Source organism: Artemia sp. Qi Xiang Cuo, chromosome 9, assembly GCF_049724085.1.
Source record: "Artemia sp. Qi Xiang Cuo chromosome 9, ASM4972408v1, whole genome shotgun sequence".
Classification (NCBI taxonomy): Eukaryota; Metazoa; Arthropoda; class Branchiopoda; order Anostraca; family Artemiidae; genus Artemia; species Artemia sp. Qi Xiang Cuo.
The window spans coordinates 856,986-874,137 of record NC_142802.1 but is presented as its reverse complement, the minus strand read 5'-3'; the positions used below and the strand labels follow the sequence as shown (position 1 = coordinate 874,137).

At 35.6% G+C, this 17,152-nt stretch overlaps 1 protein-coding gene across 1 annotated transcript in view; it reads right to left on the bottom strand.

The window, feature by feature from the left end:
- Positions 1–409: 409 nt before the first annotated feature.
- Positions 410–17,152, bottom strand: part of LOC148948199 (atrial natriuretic peptide receptor 1-like) — a 177,683-nt gene continuing 160,940 nt past the window's right edge. The window contains exon 7 of the mRNA XM_089094567.1: positions 410–567. Coding sequence (XP_088950693.1) covers positions 410–567 — 158 coding nt within the window. The remainder of the gene's footprint in view (positions 568–17,152) is intronic.

The window sequence follows — 17,152 nt, the reverse complement described above, 5'->3', positions numbered from 1 at the left end:
GCCATTAACGTATTTCACCTGTCACATCCGTTGTTTGACTGATATTGAGTCTGATAGAGTGCTGCAAAGTTGATGTTTCTAAACGAGTGACCATATACGGTTGGGCCAACTCTTTGAACAGAACATTCACGAAAGCCTTTCGTGAATATGGTTTTCCACTAGATTTGGAGATAGTGAAGAAATAGATGACATAACCGTTGATTCACTCCATATTGATCAGCCCATAAAACATGCACATGGGCCACCTGTTGGTCTTCCGAGCGGTGGACATTGAACTACACAATTGTTCAAACGTTTCAACACCGCCTTTAGTATTATTTTAGTATTCAATGATCTCAGGCTTCTGAATTGGATACGTGAACTAGTACCCTCATGGAAAGTTGATAGCAGCAGAATCATTTTTGATAGCTTAGAAAGATGACACAGTAGTCAGCTCCTGATCGAAACAGAACATTGAGGTTCCTGTAATTCTCCTTTTGCTCACAAGCAGCTCTTCTGGAGTATCCCTCTTGTATTTTCTTACAGTCTCAACTGTCGTCAGCCAATACGGTTTTTTCGTTAGTTCTGCTGCAAATGGAATCGATGTATACCTCTTGTCAAGAATGACACTTGTTCTGTTCCCCAGAAAGGGGAACAGAACTGTTAAGTCAGAAAATAACCAAATACAGCCTTTTCATGTGCTATACCTGACGAAATTTGCTACGAGGCTTGTAAAAAAACATTAAAAAACTGATCTTACCTCATAGTTTGGAGAACTTAGTATCTACACAGTTTTAATAAAAAAAAAAAAAATCAGTTTTCCTGAACAGGCGAAAAAGTTACGTAGATGACAAGCTTTCGTAAATATTACTACACTCACCCTTAATATCTCCCCAACCAGTTCAGATAATAAAACCCCGGTGACGGCAAAAGAACTGACTATTCCTAATATTAGCACATACGGGAGGTGGGTTTGCACAATGCATTCGTTTCCATGGTAACCGCAAATGCGTGTTTTGGTGTCGTAAAATTTACGAATTCTTACGGTTCTAGAGTTAATAAATGGCAGCCACTAAAATCCTGCTCAGACAATTCGTCTGGAAAACGTCCAACATAACTTTCTTAAACCTTTTGTACTGCTTGCGTTCTAGAGCCGTACTTGACACCTGTCATTGCCTTCCTTAGTAAACTCGAGACTTTTCACCTAAATGGATTACGAAGGTTAGTCCCGTGTGCGATAGTATACAAAAATAGGTGTGTTTCATTTAACATGTGAGTTCTTGTAAGTTAGTAATTAGAGAGTGGTTTCCAACATCAAAATAGCATATTATAGCCTCTGTAGCTCTCGCATGGTGATAAAGAATAAGGTGTAATTCTTATTTCTTAAGTTACGGAAATTAAGCTTTTGCAAGAAACGCTATTTTTAGTTGTCATTTGTATAGTAACTTCTATTTTTGACCGTTCTTCTTGACGTACTCTGTATTGATGTAAGAAAAATTCCTACTGATGGTGATTTATCTTTATTAGCAAAGTTTAATGAGTTATGTCCCTTCTAACCTAGGTCCTCTTTTTGTTTGCGCCACCAGTGTGCGCATCTTAGGGGCATGTAGCCAAGTAGTTTCAAATGAGGCAAAATCGACACTCGTCTAGGTTAAGTTGGTTAATGAATACAGAAACTTCAATAAAAATAAAAGCATATAATAAATGACTCGCATTGATGTTGATACATAGATAAAATACAAAAGTTCTTGTTCCCAGTATCAATAAAACTAGCGCAATACTAAAGGATAGGTACTATGCATCGCATTATAAATTCTCTCTAAAGAGCCTTTTCTATGACCTGATCTCCGTTTATTCCGGAAAACATCTCTTTCCCTATAAAAGTAATAACAGCCTGTCACCATGTCCCTGTGGAGATCAGTGCTAATAATTCTGGATCTGTCATAAAGAGCTATGAAAGGCCCTGCAGTTGGAAAAAAAAGTAACAGACAAAGGAATATGCTGAAAAAGCATATAATTTGTCTTAATTCGTCTTTACTTATTCATATCCTTCGCACGTGTTGGAACGCCATTGCGGAGCCTATTGGTGAATAATAAGTAATAAGCAGAAACTGGCTGGCATTGCTCAGGAGTCCTTACGATAATTTATTATGAGCTTGTAGTGTTTCCTAGTATTATTTTGCCAGGAAATTCTCTTCCTCCTCCACTTTACCGCCATTACCTGCATTACCCGTCATTGCCCGTTACCGCCGCCATTACCGTGGACGACAGCCAATTGTAAACAAAATAAAAAAGTAGTCTTGACACGAAGGGAAACACCGACTTCTTATGAACAGAGGGCACGCATTGATCTCTACCTTATAAGATAATGGAAATAGATCTTAAGTAAAGTCTTGATCTAGTGCAACAATGGTCAAACTTTTCCTCTTTTCAACAGTCTCCTTCTTGACATCCTTCAACCAGAAAGGGGCAAAGATGCAAATGTTTCAGACATATTGGTAAGTTTGTTTAGTATGACATTGCGAACAAACAGACTAACGAGGCTAAAAAAGAAGTTTTTTTTCAAATAAAGTAAAGAGCTATATTAAAATCAAAAATGGCGTCCTGTAATAATGCAAACTTGAAACGACCAGAAATAATTTTTAAAAAATAAATGAAAACAAAAAACAGACAAAGATTAGAATAAATAATCATATCAAACACATTAATAATTTCTTTTATCCCTCTATCCATTTACCCTATCCTTTCAATTTAACATTTTCCTATAACCCTAAATGAAATAAAACTTATTTACTGAGGATTCAATCGGTTAACTTATTTTAGAAATATTTCTGTTCTATTTCAATTCTTAATGCATAAAGTGATTTGAGCATCAATTTTGAATATATTCAACATAATTATTGCATAAATCTCATTCAACTTGACATCAAGCCTTCTGACGGTTCTAGAACTAAGCTTTTGATTGAACAACAATTTTGGATAACATACTTGTAAGAAATCTCATGGGAAAAGCTTAAAAAGATTGCGTATGAACGAAAACGGAATAAGAGACAAGAGAATAAATATATACAGAGGCATCGCTCAGCTTCTTTTATATCTGTCTCTTTAAACTATTTTATTTGTGACTTTGACGTGAGTTTATACTTGGCGTGGTGTAAAAAAATGTATTTCTTTCAACCTAGATGCAGAAAGTATCTTTTGATTGAGTTCAACATCCCCCTCAACATTCCCTGAAAATTTCGGTTTGTATCCCTTAATATTGCATTACAATTAATATTGCAAATTTGGCAATCTGGAAATACAAATTTTGAAATACATATTTTGACAACCTGAATGTGCATATTGTCCTTCGGTTTAGTTTAATATCACCTCGATAATCCATGAAAGCGTCAAATTAGTAACCTTAGCCATTTCTGAAAAGCTTCATCTTAATAACCTTAGCCGTCCTTGAGATATTGAAGAAAGAACATTGACAACCTGGATACATATAGTGAATTTTGATTTGTTTTACTATCCTCCTTAATATTTCATAAAACTTTCAACTTAATACCCATAGCTGTTCTCAAGATGTTGCAGATATGGCATATTGACAACCTGGAAGTACATAGTGTCTTTTGCTATAGTTCCACATCTCTCTCAATATTCTCTGAAAGTTTCAACTTAATACTCTTTGCTGTTCCTGAGATATTGGAGGTACGCCTTTTTGATAATCTACTTGAACATAGTATCTTTTAATTAGTTCAAAATACTCCTCATCATTCCTTAAAAGTTTCAACTTAATACCCATAGCCGTTCCTGAGACATTGCATATATTTCTTTTTGACAACCTGCATGCATTCAGTGTGTTTTAATTTAGCTAAAAACCCCCTCAGCAAAAAGTCTCAAAAGTAGCAACAGTATTAGTGGTAGTAGTAGTAGTTCAGTAGTAGCAGTAGTAGTAGTAGTAGTAGTAGTAGTACTAGTATAAGTAGAAGTAATTAGTAGTAGTAGTTGTAAGCAGCATTAGCAGCAGTTGCAAGTAGTAGTAATAGTGGTAATCGCAAATAGTGGTAGTAGCCACAAGGCGCAGCAGTAGTCCTATGTGGTAGTTGTTACAAGCATTATTAGCAGTCGGAAGTAGTTAGTAATTGCAAGTAGTAATAATAGTCGCAAGTATTAGTAGTAGTAGTAGTACTAAGTAGTAGTAGCAGTTGCAATTAGTAATGGTAGCCCTAAGTATCAGTAATAGTAGGAGGTAGAAGCAATAGTCGCAAGTATTAGTAGTAGTAACAAGTAGCAGTAGTAGTCGCAAGCAGTCGCAATAGCTGAAATTAGTAGAAGTGGTCGTCGCAAGTATTAGTAGTTGTAATCAGAAGTAATAGTAGGAATATTCGGAGCTAGTAGTAGTAGTAATAGTAGTGGCAATAGTAGAAATAGAAGTAGAAGTAGTAGTAGTAGTACTAGAAATAGTATTAGAAACAGTACCATTTTGTAGTAGTACTGTGCATATTGTGTCTTTTGAATAGTTCAACATCCCCTCAGCACGACCTGAAAGATTCAACTTAACACTCTTAGCTATTCCTGAGATATTGCTGATATGCTCTTTTGACAACCTGCAGTGACGTGACGTGTGTTGATTTCACTCATCATTCTTCTCAAAATATTGCCTCAAAATTTTACCTCAATACCCTTAGCCTTTTTTTAGACTCAGGATCAAACATGTACCCCCTTTCCCATTGACAAACCCTGCATGCAAACAAGGGAAAACTAGCATACATCTCAGCCCCTGTTCAAGGGAAATAGGAGGTCTTTTCATCCCTGGAGGTATCTTTGGGGGGAGGGCTAAAAAGGTCGTTGGAGGGGAGTGATTGCCCTTTGATCACTTTTGACTCTTAAAAAGAGCACTAGGTCTTTCAATTGTTTATCGAGTGATACCCCTCCAAAGTTTCTTCTGTATCAATTGGCTCTGGGGAAAAATAGTAAATTGAAGGCTTATGGCTCGTCACCACAGGCAGCGCTGTGGCGCTGGCTGTGATAGATCCCAACTGCATTTTAGATGCAAAAAGTCTAAAAGAAAGCGTTTAAAAGCCCTTATATTTTTGTTTATAGATGTACACACTCCGGTTCTGAGGGGAATGCGTATCGCAATTGTTTTACTCAGAGAGTCTTGTGCTTGAGAAAGTATGTTTAATGTCAAAGAGGTATCAAATTTAGGTAACGTGCTGTATCAAACAATTCGTACAACGAACTGTAAGTAAGAAGCGATTCGGCCCAATAGTAACCGAAACTCTAAAAATGGAATTTTGATAACTAACAATAGATATATCAAGGGAATTGGTTTTCATGCTGATTACAAATAAACAAGATTCTTTAAATTTAATGATACCTGCCAAAAGTTACCAGCCTCAGAATATATGTCTGATTTTCGAAAGAAGGGGAAAACTTCAAAGTCAAGGAATCTTAATGAAAATCGCACCACACGATTCAGCGTATCAGAGAACCTTACCACAGAAAGGGCGGGGATCCCATAAAAATATTTCACGGGGGATTCCTGGCATTATTTGAAATTGACCAGAAATTAAATAAAAAGTTTTTTTTTAAATGAAAGTATGCTGAGGAGAATTTTTTGTGCAAAATTGCCAACCAAATATTTTAAGGGGAGAATTTTTAGCGAGGAAGGGTGAAGGTTTCCAGGGGATTTCCCAGGGAGGATTTTACGGAGGGGGAAATTTCAATGGAGGAATTTTTTGCTGGGGAATTTCCTATGGGGGAAGAGGGGGGTTTTCGGGATTTATTTGAAAACGATCAGAAACCAAATAAAAAACAAGTTCTTTTCTCAACTGAGAGGGAGGAGCAATGTTAAAACTTAAAACGAACCGAAAATAGTCTGTGTAAGAGGGGTTTGCCCCTTCTCAATACCGCACTCCTTACGCTAAAGTTTGACTTTTTGTCCCAGTCCCTTAAGTACGTCTGCTGAAACACAAGGGCTGCTTAATTAGAATCAGAAGCTTTTTTAAAAGTACTAAAAAACTATAGCGTGAAGAGCTAGGTATTGAGGAGGGGGCAGCCCCCTAATATTCCAAATAAATCCTGTTCGTTTTAATCTTTAATGCTGCTCCTTAATTTCAGTTGAAATAACTTGTTTTTTTTATTAATTAAAAAAACTTTTTCCACAAAACAAGTTTTTCAAAGAAAAGTAAAGAGCTCCATTAAGCCAAGAATGAGTAAAAATAAATTCAAATAATTTTCCAAACGTAAAACTTCCACAAATCACTATCAATAAATAAATGAAGCTCAAAACGAACAGAAATTACAATAAAAAGCCAAGTCAAAGACAAAACAAGCAACGATTAACATGAGAAGGGCTGATAACCCCCATGCCTTCTCAAGACCAGAACAGAATTTGCACTTTGCTGAAAAAAAGACCATGGATTTTCAGTTTAATTGACATGTACTGATATTTATTCCTTAAAGTTTTGATAATCTTTTATTTATGAAAGTAAAAGTAAAAACATTTCAAACGTATTTTGTTTTCAGTAAAGCGCAAATTGTCTTCTGGTCTTGAGAAGGCATGGGGGTTTTGATAACCAGTATGTTCATATACTTCTTGACATATTCATCTCAAGGCTCTTAGCCCTACAAGTAATTGCAATAGAAGTAGCAGTAGCATTAGTAAATGTAGGAGTAAGAGTAGTATTAGCAGTAGTGTGCACATATTCCCTTTTGAAGAGATGATCTTCCCCTTGAAGTATTCTCTGGAAGTTTCAACTTAATACCCAAATAAATTCTTAAGATACGCTATTTTGGCAATGTGCATGCACATAGCGTCTTTCGATTTAGTTCAAATTTCCTCTTAATAGTGTAAATAGAGTAGTATCGTAGTAGTAGTGGTAATAGTTGTAGTAGTATTGGTAGCATGCAAATATTGCCGTTTTGATCCTCTCCCTTATCATTTCCTGAATTTTCCAAATAGCATGACATCCTTCCATTCGCTTTTGAGTCTTAAAAGTAGGCACTAAAACTTCCGACTTCCAATCAAATGAGCTCCATCCGATCCAAAGATTATACAACTAGCCGTTCCATAAACATTTATATGCCCTGGGCATTACTTACAACCCTTGTTCATGGGCTCTGGGGGATAGTTTACACCCTAAGGACATTGTTATATGATTTTTGGACCATTGGTAACAAAATGACTATCTCACAATTTCAATTTACAGCCCTTGTCGCGAGCATTGTGGGGAGGTTGACTTCCACCTTTCAACAAGTCTGAACAAAATAGATCTATTAAAACTTTGATCGGATATGATTTGGGCGATGATAGGCTTGGGGGGGGGGCGATTGGCCTCCATTCATTTCTTACTCTTAAAAAGAACACTAAAACTTCCGAGTTCAAATGAAATTAGCTCCATCCGATCTAAAGTTTATACGATCACCGGTTCCATAAAAACCTTATATGCCTCGGGGCATAATTTACAACCCTTACAACCCTTAGTCTCTGGGGGATTGTGTCCACCCTAAAGATATTGTTATATGATTTTTGGACTATTGGTAACAAAATGGTTATCTCACAATTTCAATCGAATGTGTTTCGGAAAAGAGGATGTCAGTGATAGAAGGGGGCTAGTTGCTCTTCGTCATGTTTGACTCTTAAAAGCGAACTAGAACTATACATTTCCAATCAAATGAGCCTACTCTAAAGTTCCAAGACCATCCCTTCCATAAAAACTTTATATGTACTGGGACATAACTTACAATCCTTGCCCCCAGACTCTGCGGGATTATGTCAACCCCAAAGACCTTATTAGGCCTATATGATCTTTGGACCATTTTTGAACAAATGACTATCTCAAAATTCCTATCGGATGTATTTGTGGAAAATACGACATGGGGGGATGGCTACCCTCCGATCATCTAGAGCATCTGATTTCCAACAAATGAGCCCATTCCGGAGTTTTTACGATCATCCTTTCCATAAATATCTCATATGCTTTTGTGGTATAACTTACAACCCTTGCGCTGAGGGATCTGGGAGGAGGGGGCGTCATCTTCAAAGACATAATTTCCAGACCTTTCAACTACGCTGAGCAAAATGGCTATCTCTAAGTTTTGAATAGGTGTGTTTTGGGAATAGATGGGCGTGAGGGGGAACTTGTTGTCCTACCATCACCTTTGACTATTAAAAGGGCACTAGACCTTTAAATTTCCAATCAAATGAGCCTTTTTCGAAGTTTCTACGAGAACAAATGGCCATCTCAAAATTTCTATGAGATGCATTTCGGGACAATACGACGTGTGGGGGGGGGGGTATCCACCCTCCGATCCTTCTGAATCTTAAAAATGCACTAAAATTCTGATTAGGAATTCAATGAGTTTCACCGAAGTTTGTACGATCGCTTTTTCTATATAAACCTTATATGCCCCCAGGGCATAACTGGCTACCCATGCCCTGAAGGCTGTAGGGGGTTTGTCATCCTCAAATACACAATTTCCCGACCTTAAAAAAAATATAGTGAAAAAGTAAGAAAAGTATATTTAAATAAATGAAAAATTTTATTAGTTAATGAAAACTCTGTCAATAAATGAAAATTCTGTTAAAATTCGGCCTGAAAATTTTTGAGAGACAAGGGGGGGGGGTCTAATGAAGATTCTTCTCCGGGAACAAGGGAGGCCATAATTGCCACTGTATATGAGGAATTGCCGATTTGGCGTTCCTATGTATAATATTTATGCAACATATAGAATTTTGCTTTTTTCACATTTTGAATTTTCACTTTTCAGTTTTTCTGATCCCATAATTTCTGACAAGGTGCTTTGCTGTAATCCAAGCTCTTAACCATATTTCACAAATTCAATCAAGCCAAGAGCTTAGAAGCCATGTGTCCATTTTATGTTAACCATTTGTCCATGTCAATTTTGGAGAGTAGTTTATTTGCGAGGGAGGGGCCAAATTAAGAAGGGAAACCTGGCCAAGTATGCAAAAACGATTGGTTATTATGAAGAATATCCTGAAACCTCGAGAGGGTGAGAGGAATGAAAGCCCCCCCCCCCAAAGAGTCTACGTTAGCTCGTTTTATGGCACTACTAATTCATCTGTAGATACAAGTCGTTATTATAGAAAGTATGGTTAGAAAACAATCATTTTATTTAGGACCTTAGCTGGATTAAGAAAGTTTTCTGTAAAGAAGTTCTTTTGATGGGAATCTAAAACCTGACGTACTTTAAAAACGACAACAAAGCAGTTTTCACACTACATAGGTTTGCACCAAGTGGTTAAATACGTTATTTTCAGCATTACGTTTCTCACTTAAACAAGTCGTTTCACTCTAGACTGACGTAAAACGATAAAACAATTATGATCAGTATCCAAAATCTTCAAAATTATCAATATGCAAACTATTACAAATTTTGAAATGTGCAATGTAGATGGAGACTCGAGCTCTTATCGAAGGAGGAAGGGTTTTTAGAAACTAATTATTAATCTATTTAAAAAAAAATTTTAATTGGTGTTAATTATGTTGATCCAAAAAGTCTATTTTATTGCTGGTGACTTTCCTATTACTTGATGCAAACTTACGTAGATGTAACGCAACGTAAACTCTTAAGTTATGCTAGTGTGAAAGGTTCTACAAGGTACTGTGAGAGAACCGTTATTCGTATTTATAAGAAAAATTTCCTGTTCTTAGATGGGATTGCGATTTTTCTCCTGGAACACGCTCAATCTTCAAATGTAATTAGTTTCTATAAGTATTAGCCTCAGAATTTATAATTTAATTATGCGCCTACAAGGAAAAAGTCATTCGCAAAGACACTGATGTGGATGATAGGGCATGATCCAATTCATTAGCTTTTTGATACAGAAGAGCTCTTGAGAAAAAGCAAAATTGCCAGAAACTCGAAATGTGAGTTAAGATAGGCCAAAGCTAATTTGGCTATTGATTTTCCAATATCTATTATTGGCAGCTACCTTTAGTATGTTTCTCTATGAAGCTTAGAGAGAAAAGGTAATAGTTAATTATAAGAACTTTTCCCTCTATTGGTGAAATGATTAGTTGGCTGGAGCTTTGTGATTTTTATGTATTTTAGTGTATAATTTCCTTTAATTTTCATATTACCACTAGTGTTTATTTTTATTGTTTTTCTTCTTTTCTCAACTTAAATTTTATTTAAGCTCTTATTTTTTTAGTTAAAAATTTGGTTTTTCGTACATCAAATACCAAGATTAAGTAGGTTTAAAGGTTATGAAAAGTAAAAATATTCTCACAACATTAGCCTGCCACATTAGATCCCTCTAAGAATAGTATAAACGAACCTTCCTCCCCCGTGTAACTTCGGATATAAAAACGTAAATTTTACGTTTCTCGCTGTTAAATCCTAACTCAGTTTTGAATGAACAAGACCTACAAATACAATTAGGTAGTTTTAACTCTAGCCGGCACTAAGTTTGAAAATAAAGACCACGTGTGAAAAATCAACAGAAAATGAGCGAAAGCATTATATTGTCACGCAGCTTTAGAAAGTTTTACTTTCGTGGTTGCTCCAGCAAAAGAATGGCAGTTCCATTAAGTGACACTAAGATGGGTAAAAAAAAAAAAATGGTGATTGGATGAGTAAAATAATGTAAGAATATAAGCACAATTCAGAATATTTGTTAAATTACTCACTTATAAAAATAAATTTTAAGACGGACCAATTATTCTATTTTGTTACATTTACCTCTTTTGCGTTTCAACTTCAATGCCAGAGGACTGAGTTTCGCTCGATGAAAAAAAGGCATTTTTTTTTATTTCTCGGACAAAACAACTTTAATTTCATTTTATCCACAGTAGAAAGTAAAACCATCAGAATATTGGGCATCTGGGTATTTATGATGCCATATGTAGGAAAAGTGTTTTCCAATATTAATTAGGGCCCTAAACGAATTTTCCCTAGTCGCGACCTATCTAGATCGTTTTTCCGCACCGGAAAAGGAACAATTGTCTCATTACGAACGGTCTTATTAAACACAAATTATAGCCTAGCAAAGGCTGATCCCGGGAACACAAATTAATTATTGTAATTTTTGCCGCAATCCGTGGCATTTAATGTGAAGAAATTAAAAATCTGAGATTCACTTCAGAGCTATCAAATGGGAGTTTCTTTCTCTAAAAGCTCCAAGTAAATTGATTTGTCAACAACCAATTATGTTTTGAATTTCACCTACTTATGCTCAAAGCGTTCAACTTTCTGGAGTCTCTAAGTTCAGTCAGCATACGGTTTATGAAAAATATGAAGGGGATTGGAAGGGAAAACAAATTTTCCAAAAGTCCTGACTTATCTAGATCCTTTTTTTCACACCGTAAATGAAAACAGCAGAAAAATCAAGTCAAACTCAAAACGAGCATAAACTAAGAAGAGTAGGGCTGACGCCTCCGTGATTTCTAAAGACCGGAACATGATTTACACTCTATTGAAAATAAGCCTTATTTGGAACTATGTGTTTTTATTTATCTTAATATCAAAAAAAAGAAAAAGAAATTTATCATCATAAACAAGATTATTAAAAAAAGATAAATGAACATGAATCGACAGTTTAATATATATACTGACATTCATTTCTGAAAGTCTTCATAATTTTGGATTTCTAAAGTTAAAAAATTTAAAATTTCTTTTCTTTTCATTAAAGTGCAAATTGTGTTCTGGTCTTTGGAAGGTACGAGGTGCGACAACCCGGCTTCTCTCAGTTTCCGCTAGTTTTGAGTTTGACTCGGTTATTATAACCTTTGTTCCTATTGTGTTTGATTTATTTATTGATGGTGAATTATGGAAGTATTATGCTTGGAAAACCTATTTGAACTTATTTCAGTTGGGTAGTTTATGTAGCTCTTTTCTTTTCTTTGAAAAACTTCTTTTGTGGAAAAACTTTTTATAATTAATTTCTGTTCATTTTTAATTGACATTGTCTTTTTTATTTAATAAGAGAAGAAAACTTCAACTTTTCTTGGTTTTTCTCTTTTTAACAATCCAGATTTTGGCTTACTATTTATATGTTGGATAAAAATTTTCCGCAATTTATATACCCTTTTATATACCCGCAAGTATATACCCTTTTGAAGATCTGAATGCACATAGTGCACTTTGATTTAGATTTATACCTTAACTTTCCCTGAAAAATAAAACTTGTTCCCCTATTCTGTTCCTAAGACATTGTGTCTATAGTATTTGGACAACCTGGATGCACTTGCACCCTTGTGATTTAGTTTAAGATTAAGAGCAGAATTAGTAATAGTAGCAGCCCTGAAAGTTTCAACTTAATACCCTCAATCGTTCATGAGATGTTGTTGAGGTGTCTTATTGACAACCAGCATGCACATAGTGCTTTTTGAACTAGTTTTAAAGCAACATAAACTTTCCCTCAAAGTCTATACTTTATACCCTATCCCAGTCATAAGATATAATGCGTAAATCTCTTGACGACCTGGTCCATTTTGACGACCTGGATGCACTGCAATTACTTTGATTTAGTTCGACAATAGTAGTAGTAGTAGTAGAAATAGTAGCAAAAGTGGTAGTAATATTGGTAGCCCTAGAATTTATGCTTAATACCCCAAGGCGCTAATAAGATATTCCTAATACACTCCTTTGATAACCCATATGTACATAGCGTTTTTAATTCAGTTCAACATCGCCCTTGCCACTCACTGAAAGTTTTACTAAAATCCTTAGCATTACCAATAGTAGTAGTCATGGTAGCAGAAGTAATTGTAGGAGTATTGGGAGTTTTAATTGTTAGTTCAAAATCCCCTCCTGATGCCCTGATAGTTTCAAATTAATATTTTAATCATTTTCTGAGATATTGCTGATATGTCTTTTTGATAATCTACATGCACATTTTGTGTTCTGATGTAGCCTAATAACCCCCTCAACAATGGGGGTTATTAGGCCCTGAAATCTGAAAGTCCCTGAAAATACTACTATTACTACTACTACTAGTAGTATGCATATGGTGCATTTTTAATAGTTCCACATAACCCTCAACATGCACTGGGAGTTTCAACCTCATGTTCTAGGCCATTATTGAGATTCTGCTAATACACCCTTTCAACAGCCTGCATACACCGTTTCAATTTAACTTAACAGCCCCTTGACCATTTCCAGAAAATTTCTCCTTAATGCCCTTAGTATTGGTAGCAGTATTAATGGTAGCATTAGTATACCCTTAGTCTATACCCTTAATCTCCTTAGAGTAGTGCATATAGCACCTTTCAATGCATTCAAAATCTACCTCAACATGCACTGAAAGTTTTAACTTAATACTCTAAGCTGTTCCTTGGATATAACTTTTATACCCTTTTAAGAATCAAAATCGACAGTGTGTTTCGATTGATTTTAACATCCTCATCAACATTCCCAGAAAGTCTCACCGTAATACCCTAAGCTTCAGTAGTACTACTATTAGCAGTAGTAGTATTAGTAGTAGCAGTTGTGGTAGTAGTGTGCCTTTTGGTTAGTTCAACATCCCGCTTAGAATTCCTGAAAATTTTAACTTAATACCCTATACTATTCCTGGGAAATCACTGATATTCCCTTTCGACAATACGCATACACAGAGGGTATTCTTATGAAGTCTAACATACCCCAAGACATTCCCTGAAAGTTGTCATCATCATACCCTTAGCGTCATTAGTGGTAGTAGTAGTAGTAGTAGTGGTAGCAGAAGTACCAGCAGCAGTAGCAGTAGTAGTAGTAATAGTAGTAATAGTATGTACAGACTACTTTTTGGTTAGTTCAACATTCCTTTCAACACGCCTTGAAAGTTTCAACTTGATGCTCTAAACTGCTCCTGAGAAATTGATCATACATCCTTTTTGCAACCTAGAAGGAAAATTTCAACTTAATTATCTAAGCCGGTCCTAATGTATTGTTCATATGCTCTTTTGACGACCTGCATGCATGTACTGTGTTATGATTTCGTTGAAACTTTCTCTAAACATTCCCTGGAATTTTTAATTAAGTACCATTAGCCTCACTAGTAGCAATAATTGTAGAAGCAGTAGTAGCAGAAGTAGTACGGATATTAGTTCAAAATCCGCCTCTACATACACTGAAAGTTTTAATTTAATACTCTAAGCCGCTCTTGAGACATTGCTGGTACATCCTTTTGACTATCACCGGTAAGAATAGTTTTAATAGCATGCGTATGTTACAACCCGTATGCGTATGTTAGTTTCGTCAACATCCTCTTAATATTCAACAAAATTTTCATCTTAATACCGTTTAATTTTGTAGTAGCAGTAGCAATAGGATTAGAAGTAGTATTAGTAACATTGGTAGCAGTAGTAGCAGTACTATTAGAAGTTGGAGTAGTAGCATGCAAATATTGCCTTTTGGTTAGTTCAACATCCCCCAAAACAAGCCTTGTAAGTTTCAACTTTATACTCTAAGCCGTTCCTAATATATTGCTGAAACGCCCTTTTGACAACCTGCATACACAGAGTGTGCTTTGATTTATTTCAACTTTCCCCTCAATATTCCATTAAATTTTCACCCTCATACCCTTAACCTTGGTGGTAGTAGTAGTCACAGTAGTAGTTGCAGGAGCATTAGTGATAGTATAATGGTAATATAATAGTATAATGTATATGGTATAATATATATATATATAGTATAATATAATATATAGCATAATATATATAGTATAATATATATAATATAATATATATATATATAGTATAATAGTGATACAATATATGTAGTATGCATATATTGCCTTTTGGTCATCTGGACATCCCTCTCATCATGTCCTGGAAGTTTCAACTTAATACTCTAAGCCGTTTCTAAGATTTTGCTGATGCGCCTTTTTGACAACCTGAATACACAAAGGATGTTTTAATTAAACTTTCCCGTCAACATTTCCTGAAATTTTCACTTTAATACTTTTAGCATTAGTAGTAGTCACAATAGAAGTAGTAGTTGTGATAGCAGAAATAGTAGTGGTAGCAGTAGTGGTAACAGTAGTAGAAGTAGTAGTAATAGTAGTAGTAGTAGTAGTGGTGGTAGTAGTAGCAGTAGTAGAAATAGTAGTAGTAGTTATAGTAGCAGTAGTTGTTGTTGTAGTAGTAGTAGTAGTATTAGCAGTAGTAGTAATTGTAGTAGTAGTAGTAGTAATAGTAGTACTAGTAGCGCGTACGTATTGTCTTTTCGTCGATTAATCATCCCTGTTATAATTCCCTGGAAATTTCTACCTAATGCTCTAAGCCATTTCTAAGAAACACCCTTTTGATAATCTGCATGCAAAGAGCGTGCTTTGATTCAGTTTAACTTTCCCCTCAGCATGTCCTGAAATTTTTGTTTCAATACCCCTAACCTTGGTAGTATTGGGACACAGCAATGCGGATAGTATTAGTAGAAGCAGTAGTATGCAAATTTTCGTTTTTGGGCAGTTGAACATCCTCCTCATCATCTCCTGAAAGTTTCAACTTAATGTACTAAGTCGTTTCTAAGATGTTGCTGATGTGCCCTTTTGGCAATCGGTATCATATGTGGATTCCCAGAGGCTCAAAATTTTTTCAGATACCTTTGGGGAAAAATGAAGGTTAGAAATGGGCTGGTTGCCCTCCAATCACTTTTTACTCTTAAAAGGGAAACTAGAACTTTCAATTTTCAATTGAATGAGTCACTTCCAAAGTTTCTACGACAACTGTTTCCATACCAAGTGCCTTGGTGAAAAACAAGTGCCTTTTGTTACCACTTCCCTTTTTACTTAAGCAGAGCTGGAATCAAATCCAAATTACACTTATCTCGACGCAAAATCCTCAAGGTCATAGACACAGAAGTATTCCAGCACCATTCAGGTTTGTATTTGGTTCAGCACGGGAAGAGTCGTTGTAGTACGTTTTTTTTTATTATGGTGAGTCCCTCTCTTAAAAAGAGGACTGCTCAGGTCATGTATGAATGAGCATGTGGGGCGATCAAAACCCTATTATACTTGCCTCGCTTCTAAACGTTTGAAGACACTATACAAAGAAGTCTTCCACCAGCAGTAAAAGTTGAAAGGTCTGGTTCTGTGCAAGAAACAAATGTTGAGCATATCTTATATAACTGTCAGTCCCTTGCTTGAAAAAGAAGGCAGCCCAGGTCATTCATGAATAAGAAAGATTTCAGTTAAGACTCAAGAATATTTGTCTTGATGCAAAACTCCGGAAGATTGTCAATAGAGAGGATTTCCACTGAGCAATTAAATTCTCAGAACAGATAAAGGTCTAGCTGCAAGGAAGTTCGATAGCAAAAAAAAAAGAAAAACCAAAAGAAAAGCCTTGATCGGTTGGAAAAGCTTGAAGACTGTAGTGAAGACTGTGTGAAGACTCTAAACTGTATTGCACTCAGCTATGTCTTTTGTCCGATGATAGCTGGGATACAGATGTCTTATATAAGCCATTCGGATTAAGCCTCTCTTTTTTCATGACTTTATGAACTTTTACTAAAGTAGCAAAATATGTCATGTGCCTACCTCGATTTGCGTACAACCCTCGAATGGCATTAAAAAAAACCTCATTGGGACACTTTCCACAGGGATTAGATTGAGGACAAATATCGGAAAGATGATCAATTTTGAGCTACTTTAGTTCTAATATTTGTTGAAATTTTGTCTGTAATATCAAGAATTACTTGAAATTGGATATAGGTATTTAATCTAAATCCCACGATGTAATAATTCTTGTGATGGTTTCTTTTTAAAAGAATCTTAAAAATTCATTGGGCTTGAAAAAAAAAATCCTAATTTAAGCAAAAAACTATTGGCTTCTTCATGGGAAAACACTCCATTGATCCGGCTTGAGAAACTGCTTATAGAGATTCGGTTTGGCAAAAAATGACATATGCACAAGTATCTAACACAACTGCATTAAACACTAAAAACTTCCGGAAGCCCATATAGGGAAATTCCCTTTTCATATTTCTTTTAGGTTCTATTTAAAGCCATTGATTGATTTCTAGTTAAATACAGCCATGACCGTATTTCCTAAAATGAGAATTAATGGTAAAGAAAGGACAAACGACTTTTATTTTACCTTGAACATCGAATACGTTTTTTGAACTCAATTTGAATAAGCTGGTTTATTATTGCACTTAAGTCAATTCACCAGCATGCTTAGTTCGATACCAATGTCTAGGTATAGTCATTATCTACCAGTCTTGATTTGCTTGCTCTTTACCA